Source organism: Epinephelus lanceolatus, chromosome 12 (genome assembly GCF_041903045.1).
Source record: "Epinephelus lanceolatus isolate andai-2023 chromosome 12, ASM4190304v1, whole genome shotgun sequence".
Classification (NCBI taxonomy): Eukaryota; Metazoa; Chordata; class Actinopteri; order Perciformes; family Serranidae; genus Epinephelus; species Epinephelus lanceolatus.
Window position 1 is genome coordinate 22360379 of NC_135745.1, and position 19690 is coordinate 22380068.

Here is a 19690-nt window from a genome sequence, read left to right on the forward strand (position 1 = left end):
TTTCAACCAGTCCCATTGCTTTCTTTTGCTCATTGGCTGCTCGCAACTTTAATCAAAGTTATTCCCGCCTATTTTCCAGCTGGTGAGCAAATCAGCAACGAGCAAATGAGTCAGTGTGTTGACGTTGCGTCAGAGCTAACCAATCAGGTTCGAGCTTGTAAGAGGGGGGGGCCTCTTCAGTTTTGAGTAGCGTTGTTCACAACGAACACAAGGCGAAAGCGTAAGTAATGTTTATATTCCGTGGCATTGTTTTGTAAGGCGACACTGTGGTGTAGTTTTAGTAACTATAATGTAGATAACAGCGGCTTGAAAGGTCGAATTAAGAGAATGCTCGCTGTCTTTACACTAACGTAATGTTAAAGCTTAGCAGCCACTTAGTGTCGGCTGTCTGTTGCTATGGGGTAAGCTTAGTTAGCTTGCTTGACAACCTGCTCTCACTGTCCCTCCTTATAATGTGAGGGGCTTTGCAGTGTAGCTAAGCTAATTTAAAGTTAGTTATGTCAATGTGAACTTACTTCCCACCCTCCTCTGTATGTTAACACAAACTCAGACTGTATGTTGTTCTGTCAGCAGCAGAGGTATGTCTCCAGAGGATGACCTCCATACTCCCCCCCTTGGTTTCAGCTCTACCAGGGATGATGCCACTCTGAGCTGTGGGGATCTAGCTAGCTCTCATGAGCTGGGAAGAAGGAGCAGAGCACGCAGCAGTCTCCACACAAGGACCCCAGAAACTGACATCAGTTGGTGAGGTCCTTAAAATGCATGAACATCTGAACACAGCCTAATCTGTGGGGCTCAACATCCACTCACCAGCAGCCTCAGCCTAATTGATTTTCTTCCTGTTTTTCATTTAGTCATGGAGACTCTGTCGATGGAAGAAATCCTTTCCTGAAAACACTGATGGATGCAGAAGCGGCTGCCAACTCTGCTGCCATACAACTTGTGTCTTTTAAAGACGCCATGGAGGATGAATTTGCTGTATGTTTATTGCAGTTTGTTGAAAACCAAAACAATTTACCTACATTAAACATAATGTAAGCATATTTTTAACATATTTTCTTTGTTATCCAGGAGTCAAGACAGTCTGCTGGTGATAAGCGGCGAGTTTCAAGGCAGAGAGGACTTTTGCTGGAGAAGTTGGAGGATTTTAGACGAATAAACAAGTCTGTTCGACAAAAACTGAAACAGCTCCAAGATGCAGAGGTTGGTTTCACTACGTCCACCTTGTATATTGCTCAGGATAGTTAGTCATGGGTCTAGATGAGTCGTAGTGCTGTCGTTACCTCCAGTTCATAACAGCAAAGAAACGCTCTTGCTTCTTTAAAATGTGTGAAAATGTGTTTTTCATTTTCCTTTAATAACTGATGGCTTTCCATGAAGGCTGATCGAATTGACGCCGACTGCCAAACTGACATGTTATTAAAGAAGATCACACTGGCTGAGAGGGAAAATGAGGTGAGTGTTTCATTATGTTTATGTAGTGACTCAAAGAAAAGAACCTGGCTGAATATTTAGTCTGTGAGAAGGATTGATCATACATATTCTATACTGCTTTGAATGGTTCAATTGGTAAGAGCTGGTCAAATTAAAGGGATAGTTTGGATCTTTCAAAGCGAGGTTGTATGAGGTACTTATCCATAGTCGGTGTATGACCTACAATAGATGTCAGTCGGCATGTCCCCAGTTTGGAGAAGAAGTCAGGAGTTTGACATGGAAGCTAAGCAATGTACTGCTGTGGAGGGGTCAGCAACAAAACATATTTTAGCCACCTAAAGAAATCAATATCACGTCAAGTGTAGGCTTTATTTTTCACTGCCTTAACTTACCATCAGACAGCAATATTCCAACACAGACAGGAGCTCACTCTCTCTCTCAAAGACAGACACTGTTGAGAGAAAAAAACAGTTCTTTAACATCGCTGAACACAGGAGCTGCTGGTCTACCGCTGCCTCAATCAGTTAGTTTGTTTGTGTTATCGTATGAATTACCAGTCACACAATAACACAAACAAACTAACTGATTGAGGCAGCGGTAGCCCAGCAGCTCCCGTGTTCAGTGAGCCAAAAGGAACTGAAGCCGTACACCAGGGATACTGAACTGTCTTAGTCTTGGGGCCACTTTTGCAAATTGACAGGGGACCAGAGGTCAGTTAACAAACAAACATTAGTGATATGTTTACCAGTATATACAGTACAGGCCAAGAGTTTGGACACACCTTCTCATTCAATGCGTTTTCTTTATTTTCATGACTATTTACATTGTAGATTCTCACTGAAGGCATCAAAACTATGAATGAACACACGTGGAGTTATGTACTTAACAAAAAAAGGTGAAATAACTGAAAACATGTTTTATATTCTAGTTTCTTCAAAATAGCCACCCTTTGCTCTGATTACTGCTTTGCACACTCTTGGCATTCTCTCCATGAGCTTCAAGAGGTAGTCACCTGAAATGGTTTTCCAACAGTCTTGAAGGAGTTCCCAGAGGTGTTTAGCACTTGTTGGCCCCTTTGCCTTCACTCTGCGGTCCAGCTCACCCCAAACCATCTTGATTGGGTTCAGGTCCGGTGACTGTGGAGGCCAGGTCATCTGCCGCAGCACTCCATCACTCTCCTTCTTGGTCAAATAGCCCTTACACAGCCTGGAGGTGTGTTTGGGGTCATTGTCCTGTTGAAAAATAAATGATCGTCCAACTAAACGCAAACCGGATGGGATGGCATGTCGCTGCAGGATGCTGTGGTAGCCATGCTGGTTCAGTGTGCCTTCAATTTTGAATAAATCCCCAACAGTGTCACCAGCAAAACACCCCCACACCATCACACCTCCTCCTCCATGCTTCACAGTGGGAACCAGGCATGTGGAATCTATCCGTTCACCTTTTCTGCATCTCACAAAGACACGGCGGTTGGAACCAAAGATCTCAAATTTGGACTCATCAGACCAAAGCACAGATTTCCACTGGTCTAATGTCCATTCCTTGTGTTTCTTGGCCCAAACAAATCTCTTCTGCTTGTTGCCTCTCCTTAGCAGTGGTTTCCTAGCAGCTATTTGACCATGAAGGCCTGATTGGCGCAGTCTCCTCTTAACAGTTGTTCTAGAGATGGGTCTGCTGCTAGAACTCTGTGTGGCATTCATCTGGTCTCTGATCTGAGCTGCTGTTAACTTGCGATTTCTGAGGCTGGTGACTCGGATGAACTTATCCTCAGAAGCAGAGGTGACTCTTGGTCTTCCTTTCCTGGGTCGGTCCTCATGTGTGCCAGTTTCGTTGTAGCGCTTGATGGTTTTTGCGACTCCATTTGGGGACATATTTAAAGTTTTTGCAATTTTCCGGACTGACTGACCTTCATTTCTTAAAGTAATGATGGCCACTCGTTTTTCTTTAGTTAGCTGATTGGTTCTTGCCATAATATGAATTTTAACAGTTGTCCAATAGGGCTGTTGGCTGTGTATTAACCTGACTTCTGCACAACACAACTGATGGTCCCAACCCCATTGATAAAGCAAGAAATTCCACTAATTAACCCTGATAAGGCACACCTGTGAAGTGGAAACCATTTCAGGTGACTACCTCTTGAAGCTCATCGAGAGAATGCCAAGAGTGTGCAAAGCAGTAATCAGAGCAAAGGGTGGCTATTTTGAAGAAACTAGAATATAAAACATGTTTTCAGTTATTTCACCTTTTTTTGTTAAGTACATAACTCCACATGTGTTCATTCATAGTTTTGATACCTTCAGTGAGAATCTACAATGTAAATAGTCATGAAAATAAAGAAAACGCATTGAATGAGAAGGTGTGTCCAAACTTTTGGCCTGTACTGTATAAAGAATGAACTGCCTGTTTTTGACCTTTCGAAGTTTGCTGTCCTCACTCGTCATCTTTGCCAAAGGGCAAATCCAGTTGCGGTGGCTTCACAGGTCAGGTGTACAAAGGGGCATTTCTGGGATTTGAGCACATATGCTGTGTGGCCTAAACGTCTGTCGTGAGGATCCTCCCTTAATAAAAAAGCTCAAATTTGATGCTTTATGATGCACCCTTGAACCTTATTTGCATTCAAAGAACAAAAAAAATATCCCAGTGTGAATCAGTTTGTTTTCTTTGTGAATTAGAAAACTGTTGGCAGGTCACCTGGCACCCATCATGGGCCAGATTTGGCCCATGGGCTGCAAGATGAGTATCACTTAAACGGTTCTTAAACGGTTCTAGATTCTTTTAGGTGGCTAAAAAATGTTTTCCTGCTGCCGTGTCCACAGTAGAACAGTTCTTAGCTTCTGTGTCGCTGCTCTGTGGCTTCTTTAAATTGGGGGTTACTGTCAGTGTTACACTGATAATGGATTAGTACTCCATACAAGCCCACTCAGAAAATCCAAACTTTCCCTTTTATGTCAAGGCTTTGTCACCCAACATAGCTGCATTTGTTACTACATTAATGTGACAACTGAAAGATTAAAAGGCATACTGTATGAGACTGAATGTACTTTTAGAAAGAGCACTTCTGTTGCATATAGAATTCTAAAATCATGCAAATTCATGTGTCAAATCAGGTACTGATCACTGTATTTTTTTCTCCTAAAGCATTTAAAGAGAGATTTGAATGAGGCAGACAGAAAAATTGAGGAACTGATGAATCTGCGGAGAGAAGAGCAGGTAAGCACAGAACAAGTTTTCACAGAGATGTTTTTGCTTCTTTCAGGCTCAAAAAATGCAAACGATACAGAGTGCATTTTAATGCATCTGTGTATAATGGTGTTCACAGGAGAATATAAAGAGTGCAGTTCACATGACCAAGTCTGTGGAGGTGACTCGTGCTCACCTGCAGGGGCAGCTGCGCAACAAGGAAGCTGAAAACAATCGTCTGACTGTGCAGCTGCGGGTACAAACATTTACTACTCTCTTATCCAACTGCTTTAAAGAAAATGTTGAATATTGTAGCACATTTTAGGGGGGTATGTTGTCTTTTCCAGACGGTGGAGAGAACCCTGACCGAGCAAAAGATGGAGATTGATGATCTGAGAAGCTCCATTGCCTCTTTGACTGAGAAGGCAGCACAGGACAAGGAATCTCTCAAGAAAGCGACCCGCGCGCAGAAACTGAGAGCTGAGAGATTTGAAGCTGCTATTGAGAAATGCTATGCTCAATTAAAGGAAAAGGTATAAAGTAAAAATGGCTATGTTTTTTTTTTTTGTTTTAAATATTGTGTCTTTTTTATAGATAGCTCAGGATCTTCTTTTGGCTGTCTTTTCTTGGCGTACAGGATGCTCAGCTGACCAAGGCCCGTTTAGAACAAGACTCCAGGAGAAGGCAAAAAGAGAGGGAGGCAGAGGAGAAAGAGAAACTTGTAGCTCATACAGAGCTGTTGAAAAGGTTGGCCACTTCTGTTTTCCACACACCGCTCTGTCACCGCACACATATGGCAACTACCACTAACTTTCATTGATGAATTTTTAATGTGTGTTTTCAATCAAGTCAAATTGCGGACATGACAGCGAGGCTGCAGATGGAGAAGGATGAGCTCACTGCGGCTAATGAAATTGTGATGCAACGCGTTGAAAAACTCAGCGCTGAAAACGGAGACCTCAGCGTCAATAATGCAACACTGAAGGTACAAGTTGCCGGACGGCTTGCACGTGACAATCATTACTGTAAAAGTGTCAAAAAACTCTACTGCAGACAGTCAACTGTGGTCAGTTCTGTAATGTTTATGCATGTCTATTTTATTCTTGTTGAAGAAGATCTCTCTTAGATTTTTATCTCTCTCCCTAAAAATTTGATGCTCATGTGATTGCAGGTGTCTCTCGCTCAGCTGGAGCAGCAGCTGGCTGATTGTGAGTCTGCCCTGGTAGAAGAAAAGGTTTCGTCTCAGGAGAGGAAACATCAGGCTGAACAGTGCCAACATGAGGTGGATATCTGCTTATTTATTTTATAGTTATAAAAGCACTCTTAGCTTTTTTTTTTCTCCTTTTATTTATTCATAGCCTCCTGAGACCAGCACTTTTGTTTGGTATGCATTTTTTATTTCTCCTAGTAATATGGGATTCGTTGGACCTAATATTGTCAACAATAATTAAGTCCCAGTGTCCTCAAATGAGTCGACAATAAAGTCCAGATGTCCTAAAACAAGCTGATGATAAATTCCCAGTGTCTTTGAACAAGTACTTCCTAATTAACGACACCTTGTTCCTGTTGCTAAAATTGGTCAAATTTGTTGCCATATCAAACTACAAACTTTATTAATCAAAAATAAACAAGTTAAACAATAAAATTTGATCAAGTTTTGTCCACTTTTGTGTCAGGATGGGCTGCAGACTGACTTGGCAGAGATGTCTGCTATCTTGTTTGTACATGGATTAGTGTATTGTGCTCTTACTACCACTAGATGGCACAAAAGTGTCCATGAACAGGGACGACAGGTCTAAAGGCCCGTTTCCACTGAAGAAGTTCCTGGTACTATTTGGGGGGCAGGAACTACTACAGGAACGTCCTCTCGCTCGGCCCTCTCAACCGCTGTGTCTCCACTCAGAGAGCGGAGTACGAGGAAGGTTTCTGTAAAGTTACGGACTCTGGATGTGACATAGTCGTTGCGGGACCATTTACCGGGGCGACGTAGGGACGCCGTTAGCTGATAGCCCTTAGCGGTGTCTGTAATATCTCACTAAATGGCCCGTGAAAAAAAAAAATTTCCAGCGGATGTCTTAGTTACAACATGATTGAGCTATCTGGAGTAGTTTCATGTCGTATCCGACAACGGGAGGCTTTTAACAGATGACGTCCTGATGTTAGCTTTGCTGCTGCTGTTAGCTGTCCCTGTCAGCGGCAGCCACTGATGCTTTCTAGACATCGTGATTTCCCAAAACTGAATAAATACCACACATAGCAACACAAAACTGCTTTGCTAGCTCAATCATGTTGTAACTAAGATATCCGCTGGAAAGAATATTTTTTTCACGGACCGTTGAGTGAGTTTTTTTTACATGGTGGAGGAAGCTATATGAACGAGCTAACCCTCGTCTGCTGAGTTTTAAAAATGCCGGCTATTTTGTTGCTTTCTGTTGACATCACATCCCTCTTTGAGTATATCCAATCAGCACCAAGTAATCCCCAAGCCCCAGCTGGGAGTCTTTCGGGGCTGTTCTGAGTACCTACTCCGAGCCAGGGACTTGTTTAGCCCCCGTAAAAGTTCCGGAACTCTGTCCTTCGGGGGTGGTTCCTGCGGTGGAGACACACGGCCCCAGAGTCTCATCTGAGTTAGGTTTCGTTCGTCTACGCCCTGAGCCCCTCCTACCAGATGAGCACATGAGTATTTTATCCTACTTAGTTCTATTTCTGTCTCTCTGGGAGCCTTGGCTCTCCCTCACTGCGCAGCAGCCCTCCCCATCCCTCCCTCGCGGCCCCGCACATACTCCCGAGGCTCGGCTCTCCCTCTCTGCGGAGAGCCCTTGGCTCCGCTCCCACGGCCGACCCTCACACCCTCCGGCCAGGCCTGGCCCCACCTCACCCTTCCCCTCCCTCCGGGGCTCCGGAGAGCCGAGTTCTGTCTTCCTGCCATGTAGGCAGTTGTAGCCAATGCTGGAATAGTTATTTTACCTGGTGCACTGTTCACCATTGCTGCTTGCTCTCCCCTTCTGCCGGCGGCATGGGAACGCGCATATGCAGTAGAACAGCCAATAGGAATGCAGTGGTCTGAGCTGACCTTTGATTGGTTGATGCACATCGGCACGATACTGATTCTTTAGAGGCTGAACACAGAGCCATGGTGAGGTGCAGAAACCTATTGTTTGTCTCAGACCACTTGATTTACATTATGCTTAGAGGATATTATAAAATTTTTACTCAATTATACCAAAACAATGTTGCCTACTGGAGCTTTAAGCAGAATGAAGTATAAGGTCAAGTAAACCCAAAATGTGATGTCCTCATATGAGGACGCAGGGTCTCAGGAGGACAGAGCTCCAACCTGGAAAACTGGGAGTTCCCTCAGCAGGTTTTTGAATTTGAAAAATAAATACAAAGAGCTCTGCAGTTAACAAAGACTTTTCATATGCAATACAATTAAAGTTCTGCTTAAAAATTCCACGTTGCAATGGTTATTTTTGGTGTATATATTCTGTTTTCTAAAAGGATGATTAACACTGTGAGGAACAAAAGCTTTGGACATCTGGCCAGGGAGCACAAAGCGAACAAGTTTTAAGACTACAAACTGTTGAGCTTTATGTCCAAGCAACTGTTAATCCTTTGATCTTTTTCTTTTCATGCCATTAATTAGTCATATTTTGTGCTTTTCAAACAGTTTTCCATTTCTGTTTTGACAAGTGCTTCACAAAAAGAGATGATCATAGTGATTATATCAGCTCATTCTAACAAGCCTTTTGATCACAGTCAAGGGTAACACTGAATGTGGTCTGTTATTGCTGAATGAATCATTCATCAGTAATACTAGTTTGCAGCTTTCTGTTGTAGGGAAGGACACAGCAGGTTTGATCACACTGTTCTGTTTTTTCTAGGTTTCACAACTTCAAGCTGAGATAGATGATCTGAGGATGAAATACGCAAATCTTTTAAGAGAGGCAGAGAGGACACGGGATGGAAAAGATGCAGAAGTTGAGAAGGTAACCTTCATGTTTGCAAGTCTTTTCCCAAATTTTAAACCCTTTTAATGTGTACAGTATGTTTATTTAACAATATGTGTGATATTTAAGACGACTAGATTGTTTCTTTTTTGTTCTTCTAATAACAAATTCTAACTTTTCCTAGTATATTCAGCTCTGCAGCACTGTTTCTCCTGCTCTTGAATGGCCACTCAGAGAGCTGTTTCTTTTGCTGTGTAACATTTGTTGCCACTGGACCTTCTGGACCACTAAACTTCCTACAGTAATTCTGGGCAGCAAAAAACTTCAACTAACACTTGCCAAAGTTCAGTCTCACTATGAATCAAGGCGCATTCTGCACGCTCAAAGCACGCACATCTCGGAGTTTCTCTTTGAGAGGTGTGAAGAATCCTTACGCTAATGTTTTGTCTATCTCCAACACCCCACTCCTTCTGACGTCCTCTGGAGCCCAGGTGAGGCAGGAGCTGCAGGGGCGTGTGGACGAACTGAAGTCTTACCCTGAGTTACTGAGCGCAGCTGAGCAGAGTCTCTTCGAGTGCCAGGAGAACCTGCGCCGCTCGGAGAGGAAGTGCTCAGAAAAGTCAGAGTCCGTTAAGCAGCTGCAGGTTAAGGTGTGCAACGTGAGCTGTGGTGGTCAGAATGAGAAATGCAGTCATTTTCATACATCTGACCACTAGGCGGTAGTACAGCCCCATGTGTCTGTCGATGCATCTTGTTTTCTGGTCGTGCTGTGAGTTTGATGTCTGTGGTAAAAAATTCTCTGATTGCAGTGGAGACAGTTAGATATCAGCCATCCATACCTACGTATCCATATGAGTGTTTTGTGCTGTGTGAGCCCTTGTTAAATCACCTATGTTTCTGTCAGCAGTGATGGTTTGGTAGAAAGCGGCTCATTTTGTGTTTGCAAAATTGTGTTTTATGCAGTTTTGCATGTGATGTGAAACCCTTTTTTCTGCTCTAGTGAGAGGTGATTCTGAACTTTACATTTTACACATACAGATGGAGAGTCAGGCAAAACTGCTGAGATCATCTGTGGAGATGAAGGAGTCCATTCATGATGCCAATTTACAACTACAGGACAAAGTGAATTCCCTCCAAACGTAAGACATCCTCTCGTGTCTGCTGTCCACACGTCGAATCTTTGCGCTTAACTTAAACAGATTAAAAGATAGAAATGATTTAATGTGTTTGTAGGAGGATGGACAAGCTGCAGCAGGAGAACCTGGAGCTGGTACGGAGGCTCGCAGCTCAGGAGGAAGCTCTCAGCTACAGCAACCGGCAGCTGGATCAACGCTCGTCAGAGTGCCAGGCCCTAAGCCGGCAGCTGGAGGCAGCTCTGTCAGACGTCAAACATCAGGTACAGCTCAGAGGCAGTCTAGTGACATCTGAGGGAGAACTGATCATCAGTCATCAAAGAAAGAATCAGCAAAAGATGCTTCCTATTATATTCTCTTTGTCCTCAGATGTTCAAATTTAGTGTTTTACCACAGTCTGCTCCACAGTTTTAAGCTTTAAAGGGATGGTTTAGATATTTTGAAGTGGGGTTATATGTGTGTTAAATGCAGTAGATGTTGGTCAGCACGCCCCAGGTTTGGAGAAGCAGGCAGAACCTAAAACAAATCAATAGCAGTTTATGTGTACTCTGCATGTAGGATATTTTCACTGCTTTATCTTGCTGCGGACAGCCCTTTCGGATGGGGAAGCTGTTAACGACTTAAGTCCTCCATCTATGCTCTCATCAAAGCCTGACTCCACTAACAAAAACAGTCATTTTAATCTTGCTGGACGCAGGAGCTGCTGGTTTAGGGGCCGTTCAGATGTAGCGTCTTTTGCGCACACAAATCCATTAGTTTCAATGTAGACGCGCGTCAAGTGCGCTCACAATCCAACGCGACGCCGTAGCGGCGTGCATTCGGTGCGACGCGCCTGTTTTTTCGTGCGCATCCGCAGCGCACAGAGATGGAAAAATCTCAACTTTTTCGAATGCAGCAAGCGCACTGCATGTCATGTGATAAGAATTAACCAATCAGCTCCACGGACCTGCTTCTTCCTTTCTGTCCAACGGACTTCACAACATCCGGTGGTGTGAAAGGCAGCAAGCAATGGAGGAGCGACTGATCATTCTTGTCCAGGGATACAGAGTTATATGACCTGTCTTCGTCGTACTACTTTCACTCCAACAGAAGGAACAATGCCTGGAGAATTATCAGCTCGGAGCTTGGGATAACTGGTGAGCATGATGATACGCTATTTTTATGGCTAACGGTAACCTTTTTACTCCCCCTGTGAGTGACAGGCGGTTTTGGTTGCTTAGTAACGGCAGGCGCGACAGTAGCGCAACCTCTGAAGCGCCTTGGATAAAAGGATGGAAACGGCACAGCTGGCATTTTCTACGCACTTTTAGATGCTACATCTGAACGGGGCCTGCCTTAATCAGTTAGTTTGTTGTGTTAGTGTGTGATGATGGTGATTCTGAACTAGCCCTTTAAAAGACAAAAGTCACACAATAACACAAACAAACATACGGACTGAGGCAGCAGTAGACCAGCAACTTTTGTTGGGGCTGTCTGACAGCGGAGTGAAGTGGTGAAAATATTCTAAATGTCATGAACACTTAAAGCATTATTGATATTTTTCGGTGGTACTTTTTTAAGTTATAGTTTTAATTTGTTGCTGAACCTGTCTGCAGCAGTACATTGTCTATCTTCCATGGTGGTACTCCTACCTGCTCTAAACTGAGGTCATGGTAAATGGATTGCACTTCTATAGCGTCGTACTAGTCTTCTGAATATTTGAAGCGCTTTTACATTTTGTCACATTAACCCATTCGCACGCCGGTGGCCAAGGTTGCCATACGCACTCACCCCACGATGGAGCGGCCATCTGAGGTTCAGTATCTTGCCCAAGGATGCTTTGACATATGGACTGAGGGAGCTGGGGATTGAACCGCTGATCTTCTGATTGGTCGACAACCCGCTCTACCTCTGAGCCCCAACAGCTGACCGATATCTACTGTATGTTATACACTGACCATCCAGGTCGACAAGGTAAAAGGCCAGGCTGCTGCCAGAGACGAGGCCCTTCAGACCAAAATCTTGGAGCTGGAAGCCGAGAAGAGCAGGAGGGAAAACGAGCTGAGGCTTCTCCGCCAGAGCAAGCTTACAGTAAGTCCAGCATGCAAAGCACATCAAAGTCATTGAGAATGTAGATTGTACTAAATTCATCCTTGATGTAACCTGAGATATGTTGAGTTAATATCTGAGAAAATTCACTGTCTCCTTGTATCTTAATCTGCAGGCGGAGAAGCAGTTCCAGGTGCGTCTGAAGGACCTGCAGCTCAGCCTGGACCAATCAGAGAGCCACAAGCAAAGCATTCAGAACTACGTGGATTTTCTCAAAAACTCTTACACAACAATGTTTGATGAGGGCCTGCAATCATCAGCCTTTGGATCATCATATTTTCTAAAATGATTAAGTATGAATTTGTTTGCATTTTTTAAAATTAATTTATGCTGTAATATTTATAAGGGCTATTTAAAAATCAGAAAAGAGGAAGAGTTATTCACCTCTACATGTAGCTGAAAATCTGGGACTTTTCTCCAGCCAGATATCAGGGAAATCTGCTGTTGTCGTGAGAGGTTTTGATAGCTGTTTTTAGATCATCACATGTTATTTTTACATTTTTTGGATTGTGAACTCTTGGTGCTACTGTGTCTTATTCCAATATGACAAGGAGCCAGTTGTATAAACGAACACTGGACTTAGATTGTTCAGTAAGGCTAATGGTTCCAGGTTTGCAAATGTAAGGGTTTGCTGCTTTTTTTTTGATAACTTTAAATCAAATTCATTTGGGTTTTAGACTGTTGGTCAGATAAAACAAGCAGTCTTAAGGAATGTGAGTAACTGTAACTGATATTTCGTCACTATTTTCCCATAATTCATGGATTAAAATCATGAATTAAAATTAAAGGGTTTTCCAGCTGTAGAAAAGTAATGTGCCACTAGATGGAGCTGTTTTGTTAGCTAATCTTTTTCAATTCTGTGAAGTGTCTGGTTTTATCCACAGTGATGATGGCTTAACTCCATTTAGCTGTTTTGTTTTCAGGGTTCTGGTGCTCGCTCACTGTCATACTGTCATGTCTTAGTGGGATAGTCAAATACAACGGAGCCATCATTAATGTTATAAGTATCACCTGTACTTTACTTACTATGACAAGTCAAAATGTTTGTTGTGAAAAAAGGCAGATGCATCATGCGCTTGGTTGTCAGTCTTACTTCGTTCACCACTAAATGAGTCCTATGCTGCATGCAAAGTTAAATTTGCAGGTGTAAGAGTAGATCAATCTTTATGCAAGTGGCTCCAGACCAAACTTGTTTTTTCTTTGCTGTACCTACACCTCATTCTGAGAGTTATGTTACAGTGCTTATGTCAGAAATGTAGACTTAAGTCCCTTGAATTGGACTTGAGTCAGACTCGGGACACAAATTTGTTGACTTGAAACTCAACTTGAAAAAATGTCTGTTTCTCATTCATCCAGTTTGTGGTAATCTTGAGTGCTATATTGTAGGCAACTGGACTGGCTTGAGTTTCCTGAAGATGTTTTGCCTCTCATCCAAGAGGCTTCTTCAGTTGTACCGGACTGGTGTGGAGTCGGAGGCCTGAAGCAGCCTTCAGACCAAAGATTCGTCTTGCAATGACTTGCAACTACATGCACCCATTTGCAACTACATGGCCTTGCAACAGTACAGTTTACACCAAGGCACCAAGGTGAGACTAGCGACATCACTGAAACCGCTGTCGTCTCTACAGCAACGGGTACTTTACAACGGCACGTGAAGCTGAACAGCACAACAAACCCCAGAGAGCACATGGATGCATCAGCAGAGCACAACTCTTCTTGTATGCGACCGTCTGTGGTTGGATACCCTAAGGCAGGTCTATTCAATTACAAACTCAACTGGGCCGGATTTTAAAACCAGAAAATGACAAGGGGGCGCATTTTTAGGGTGTGTGTGTGCTGTGAGGAGGAGGTCAGCCCTGACATGCAGAGAGCAGGAGAGAGGCTGCAGCATGATGATACATGAATCCAAAACTTTAAAAAGTAACGATAAGAGCCAAGAACGTCGGAGCTTATTATTATTATTACGGTCTTGATTAAATTCACGTACGGCCCACATTGGTACCCAGCTCTACAAAAAGAAAGCACGAGCTTGCTGCAGATTGGTTACAAGGTTCGAGACAGTTTGCGACAAACAATTGAAAAGGTTGAATCCCTTGCAACTGCATGAGCCGACCTGAGCAGATATGCAACTGAGTCATTCAGACCACTGCAACTTTTCTCTGCAACATCCTGAAACTGTTTTGTTGCATCTGGAACCAAGGTCTGGAATCCTTGGGTTGAACTGGCCTTTACAGTTGTTGAGGTCACGTGAACTCTGAGCTTCAGAGTCGTCAAGGTCACCTGTGAGTTGTTGGCACAAGATGGCCGAATGGGTCAACGACTCACAGGTCACCTTAGCGACTCTGAAGCTCATGGTGCTTTCGTTTTGTACTCAGAGGTCGGAAGTCGGAAGTGGGAATGACGTCACCTCCGGGTTGACAACAGTTTTTGCGTTCTAGTTGACAACGGTGGACAAGTCGGATAAAAACATGGACGCCCGCAATAAAGCCTTTGTTTCCCTTGCACTTTCGGAGTATAGACAGCTTCAGAAACATCATGCACTCCAACTGATGAACGCTGCAGATGAGGCTGACCTAATGTAAAACAAATAAGATAAAATTGCTATAAACAGTACTTTAGCAGAGTGTTTACTCAATATGTATGTGACTGGCAGCCATCTTGAATTCATAAGTCAGGGTTGATGCGGTTGCTCCGAGTTTCCTGCCTTATGTGTGTGTCCACCATTCACCGACCTGTCTGCCCCTGAACCCGGCTCAAGTTTCTGTTTATTCTGTGCTTTAAGTAAAGGTCATTACCAACTGTCACTGAGTGCTGCGTTTGGGTTCAATCACATCCGTTCTAATTACATTTGGTGAAGAGCGCATCATGACTTGGTTAGGACTCAGAGCTCAAAGTTTAGGGCTTGAGACTTGAGTGCAAAGACTTCAGGCCTGTCCCAATACCCACACTTCCCCTAGAAATACCCACTTGCACTTGGTTGTGCGCGTTCACGTTTAGGCTAGTGGTGTCCCAAAATAGAACTGAGGTAGTGGAAGTGGTTTCCAACACTTAAAACCCGCCCTAGATTCCAAGGGAGCCCCAACCCACACTTACAACGAGGTGGAAGATGACATTTCCCACAACACCATGCGAAGTCAGCAACTGCGGCAAGTTTTTGAAAACAATTTGTTACTGTACAGTCGAAATGTTGGCCATACAAACAACAGATGGTTGGACTAGCATAAACTCATCAGCAACTTGAGAAAAAATATTTAAACAAATCGACTTACCCGAACAGAATCGATCAGAACTAGAAGACGTCGTATGCGCCTCCTGTTTTCAGCATTTCTTCTCTGTTGATTCATAAGACAGAGAAGGTGTGTTTTCAAACCTGAATGACTTCCGGTGTCTTGCGCCACTACTACGCGTGACGTATGCCTGCACATCGGCCACGCCGATTTGCATGATGTGGTGTCTCATTTCTTAGGGAAAGATCTCTACCCTAATATTTCTAACTTCTCTCATCAAGGGTTATCTCGCAAACGAGGGCACTCAATACCAAGTGGAAGATTTAAGGGGTAGAAATGGGATTGGGCCTTAGACTCACCTGTGACCTCTTGCAAAACAAGACATGGTCCCACCTCTGGCATATGTCCCTGCTAACTTTACCAGTGGTTAAGCCATGTTTTCCAACATGAAACAAGCTTCAACTTTGCTCCCCATTAAACCACCAAAACTTTAACTACTTTGTCTGACTCATAATTTGGGAAATTCAGAGTCTTGGCACTCAGAATGCTTATTTCCCCTTTATCCTGCTGATTCTAAGAACAAACCTGTGTCTGTTTTGTAGTAATCATAGAAACCGTGTGATGTGTACTTGGTGTGTTTATGTTCTGATTCTCGCCCGGACTGAGATGAATGATGCAGAAAATCAGTTGATGAGCTGTCAGTTTTGAAGCTCATCCCTTTAGGGCTGCAAAAATAATTACTGAGATAGATGCAACACTGGGACCTTTCCAAACCACTTGAAACTGCTGCTGCTGGTTCGCCCTCATGCTTTTGAAGCTTTTATATAACTGAGGTGGAGAAGCACACACAAGAACGCAGGTATCTGCTGCAGCATGACTGAACTAAAAACCGAACTCTGTTTGTCCTTCTTCATGTTCTTCCTGCTGTTGTTGTTGTATCTATGGTAATAAACTACCAGACCTGAGTGTGTTCTTGCAGTGGACGTATTCCCCCGAGCGAGCAGTTCTCCTCTCAAGTTCTCGCAGACAAAGCTCTATTGTTGTGTTCTCCGTCAGGGGATGGAACCATTTCATGTCTGCGTGCGTCAGAACTCCTGTTTTTCCTTTGCTCTCGTTCTCGCTCTCTTGGTCTTGCCCCTTTACGTAATACTGTTGATCACACTTTGGGAATTTGCTTTGGGAATAAGCTCACATGTGACTTCTGGCGTTTGTTTGGTGTCACGATTCAGCAGCGTGATGGACACACCCTGAGCTTTTCTGATTATTAGACTCAAATGAGTTGGATGACCTATTTGTCTTTTTGCTTTTTATTGACTTATTTATTTTACAAATGCTAGATTAGTGGACGAATGATCAAAAACAAACAAAGGCTTCACTGTTGCACGTGTTAAAGGGGTTATCTGAAGGTCACATACAGTAGTCTGATTCATGTACAAACTTTGTTGGATGGAGGATTAACCCTGAGTGTTTGCATTCAAAGTCATACTTCAGATTAGATTGGGCAATTTAACATTAATTTGCAACTGATCATGTTTACTTCTGAAGGGAAAAGAGTTGAATTATATCCAGCTAACACTCGCTGTGTTGCAATCAATATAAGAGCAATACATTTCCAAATTCAGGGTCGCACATGAGAGATGTCTTATATCTCTGTGGAAAGTTAAGATTATTCTCTCTTACCCTATAACTTTTTCATCAAACAAAATTCTGCAGCTTGTGCCCAGCATCTGTCCAACATCAGGGAAACCACTCCGAGGTTTACATTACATTCATTCCCTGAGCTATTCAGTGGCATGTAGGTCTACTTAGAAGTGGGTCAGCCAGATGCAGTTCAAACAGTATAGCTCATTTCCTACCCAGAACTGTTACAACAGACCCCACTGAGAATTTTTTGATATTATTGTGAGCCCCACTCTTTGCCTTTTGCCTAAAAAGTGAAATAATTGGGAAAATGCAATGTTTTATGTGTTTATTTGTGGAAAAATCAAGACATAAAATTCATTCAAATTCTTCAGTCATATTAAAACAGTTTACAAAAGCAAATGAGTGTAGAGCAGGGATACTCAACTCACTTGAGTCACAATGCTCGACGGGCCACACAGCACCCTATCATGGGCCAGATTTTGCCCATGGGCTGTAAATTGAGTATCACTGGTGTGGAGGATGTCAAACAAATATTATTGTATGATATCCCATGATTAGATATAACAATACACTAAATGAAGTATGAAATATTAATTATAAATAGAATTTACAGTAAATCAACAAACATGGCGACATATGTGTAATGACGGATTTAGTAGCTGCCTTAGTTTTTACGTCACTCCCATGTTGTCATGTGACATGTCTCGTAAAGGGAAGTTTAAAATATGTTGAGTATGTGTAAAAAAATAAAATTGGAGAACATGTTTTTATTCAACTATAAAAATAAGAATTTAAAAAATGTAATTATAAAAAACTTGCTTCAAAATGAAGCAAACCACAAGGCTCCAATGTCACGAAGCAAAATTATAACCAATGCAGTTCAAGTGCAAATGTTTTTATCAGTCAGCACTTATGGTGTCTTCCTTTATCTCTCCATTTTCAGTTTGTGGATATCATTATGAAGCCTGTGGCGAGCAGGTTTCTTCTTGTTGCTGCCGGAGCAGTTTAAGTTACATTTGCAAGACTCGATCATCATCACCATCCTGCTCACTGTCTCTCCATTTTTGCATCGGAACCTGACAGGTAACATCTGCGTTCGGTGAGGCCTGCAGCACCGGCCTTCTGAGCAGGACCCACAGTACCTCGGCTGGAACTTTTTCAGGCTACGGCAGCCTGCGTAGGACAGTTTGACTGGACGGCTGGCCTTTTCTATGTTGTTACATTTCTGGCCTTTCTGTTGAAGAGAAGACAACAACAGTGTGTGTAAATATAAATGTTGTTTTTGTGCAAGAGCAAAGATATATGATGCTAATCAACAAGTAATCCAATCTTATTATGCCAAAAATTAGAACACAAAAAGTGTGAAATGAACCTTTAATCTGGTAAAGGTCTTTTGGTTGCATGGGCGGACTTCACAGATCCGAGTCTCTTTCACCAGTTTGCACTGAGCGTTGCTATTGGTCACCCTGGTGGACACTCCAGTACCACAGGATTTGGAGCACGGTGACCAAGCTGTGGTGTGAGACACACACTTGACCCCTCTAACCAACATGCGGCCTATTGGGTGACTCCTGAAAGCTGCACAGAAGGAACAAAAACAAGGTACAGAAGAGTTTGAAGTCAATACATTTGTAATCTTACACACATTTCCTTATAGTCTTCTTCTTAGACACTTTAACAATGTCACTGGAAAGAACATTGTGCAAAACTGCTCACCAGGTAAAGAATGTGACTGCCCCCCCCACACAGGAGCCAGCTCATTCCTGTTGGTAAGGTCGTCTTCATACAGTCTGTCTTTGCCCTGCTTTCCTTTGTGTTTCTTCACCACATCTCCCTCTGTCTTTGCCTCCTCAGGGCAGACAAGTTGCTCGCAGCACCGTCCCTTTACTTTAACACGCTTGGGCTTGGCACAGCCCACTTTGGGCAGCATGAGCTCATGTGGGCAGAGGGACACACATCCGACAGCACCGTCCATGCAAGTGCACTGGTGTTTGCAGTTTGGACGGAAGATTTCCCCGTTCTGGTAAATCTTGTTGTTGTACTCACATGTTCTTCCGTCTGATTTGGCTGTTGTAGAGAAACACAGGAAGTAGTGAGCTTTTAAATCACTAAAAATACAAAGTGAGTCATAAAAAGCAGAGAAGGGAACTTGCTGTACCTCGACATATGCCCTTTGCAGAGCCATATCCCCCGCCAAAGTTGCACTCCAGTCCCTTTGTGTGGTCGCATGGCTGTGTCTTGCTGCAGTCCTCAAAGAGCTGCCGCGCACAAACTTTACAGCATCCACAGCCATCCAGCATGAGACCGACTCCTGCTGCACATCTGGGGGTGTCAGGGGGACAGCGACAATCCTTCGGGCATGAGGCTGACACCTGAGATGAAACAGACATTTCTAATAAAATGTTTGGTCCTCTTACAACAGCAAGACAAGCAGCTTATGAATGAACAGTGGTTATTTCCTCACCAGTGTAACTCCAACGATCACAAAGACTTTCCACATCTTCAAAAGTTGTCTTTCTCAAGTAAAAAAAGAAATCTCTTTATCAAACACCAGACCTGGCAGTGAGTTGACGAGTGCTTGCTCTTCCTCTTTTAGAGTCCCCATCTCCTTTTATACACCCCGAGCAGATCTGACGTATGCACGGGCTGAAGAGGTGTCCCAAAACTATGAGAGGAATGCTTCACCAAGCGTCCTCCCATAAGAAGTCGCCCCCCCCCCCCCCCCCAGCCCCCCCTCCCCTCCTCTCCTCTCACTCAGCGAGCCAAGAACCACCCAGTCTAACTTCCATTCTTTCAGGGCAGTGTAATTATGTAATTATCATTTTTATATCTGTTCTGTAATCATGAAGTAACTCTCCTATCATGAAGCAAACCAGATCCTGAAATTATTATTTCTATGTGATGAAATAATACAAATAAAAGGCAGTCAATTACATGGTCTGTACTGGAAACTATTCAAGCATTGCATTACACTGTTTGCTGCTAAATACATTATGCATGTCATACCTTTATATGCATGTACTTATGTAGTAGT

At 43.3% G+C, this 19690-nt stretch overlaps 2 protein-coding genes across 4 annotated transcripts; one reads left to right on the plus strand and one right to left on the minus strand.

Annotated features, from left to right (window-relative positions):
- The first annotated feature begins 153 nt into the window (after positions 1 to 153).
- On the plus strand, positions 154 to 16290 carry LOC117271585 (outer dense fiber protein 2-like). 3 transcript variants are annotated; one of them, XM_033649864.2, is made up of 17 exons: positions 154 to 220; positions 574 to 744; positions 855 to 978; positions 1072 to 1203; positions 1381 to 1455; positions 4573 to 4644; positions 4754 to 4870; positions 4962 to 5147; positions 5252 to 5361; positions 5464 to 5599; positions 5786 to 5896; positions 8499 to 8603; positions 9056 to 9214; positions 9603 to 9703; positions 9798 to 9960; positions 11642 to 11767; positions 11901 to 16290. In XM_033649864.2, the coding sequence occupies exons 2-17, from the start codon at positions 581 to 583 to the stop codon at positions 12072 to 12074; spliced, it is 2055 nt and encodes a 684-aa protein (XP_033505755.2). In that variant the 5' UTR covers positions 154 to 220; positions 574 to 580; the 3' UTR covers positions 12075 to 16290. The 3 variants fall into 3 exon arrangements, with proteins under 3 accessions (XP_033505755.2, XP_078029233.1, XP_033505756.2); XM_033649865.2 differs by having other exon boundaries at positions 181 to 220; positions 571 to 744; XM_078173107.1 differs by lacking the exon at positions 9056 to 9214.
- Positions 16291 to 16966: 676 nt separating this feature from the next.
- Positions 16967 to 19278, minus strand: LOC117272308 (CCN family member 1-like). The gene is made up of 5 exons (XM_033651159.2): positions 19121 to 19278; positions 18815 to 19028; positions 18373 to 18723; positions 18029 to 18234; positions 16967 to 17890 (listed from the first exon to the last, which is right to left on the minus strand). Exons 1-5 carry the CDS (start codon positions 19154 to 19156, stop codon positions 17582 to 17584), a joined length of 1116 nt encoding a protein of 371 aa, XP_033507050.2. The 5' UTR covers positions 19157 to 19278; the 3' UTR covers positions 16967 to 17581.
- Positions 19279 to 19690: the final 412 nt, after the last annotated feature.

Excerpts from the sequence above, each read along its gene's own strand:
- LOC117271585 (XM_033649864.2), top strand. The coding sequence starts at position 581 with ATGTCTCCAGAGGATGACCTCCATACTCCCCCCCTTGGTTTCAGCTCT. Across the intron at positions 979-1,071 it reads CCATGGAGGATGAATTTGCT|GAGTCAAGACAGTCTGCTGG; the intron begins GTATGTTTATTG and ends TTTGTTATCCAG. Across the intron at positions 1,456-4,572 it reads TGGCTGAGAGGGAAAATGAG|CATTTAAAGAGAGATTTGAA; the intron begins GTGAGTGTTTCA and ends TTTCTCCTAAAG.
- LOC117272308 (XM_033651159.2), bottom strand. The coding sequence starts at position 19,156 with ATGTGGAAAGTCTTTGTGATCGTTGGAGTTACACTG. Across the intron at positions 19,029-19,120 it reads TGATCGTTGGAGTTACACTG|GTGTCAGCCTCATGCCCGAA; the intron begins GTGAGGAAATAA and ends GTTTCATCTCAG. Across the intron at positions 18,724-18,814 it reads TGCAAAGGGCATATGTCGAG|CCAAATCAGACGGAAGAACA; the intron begins GTACAGCAAGTT and ends TCTCTACAACAG.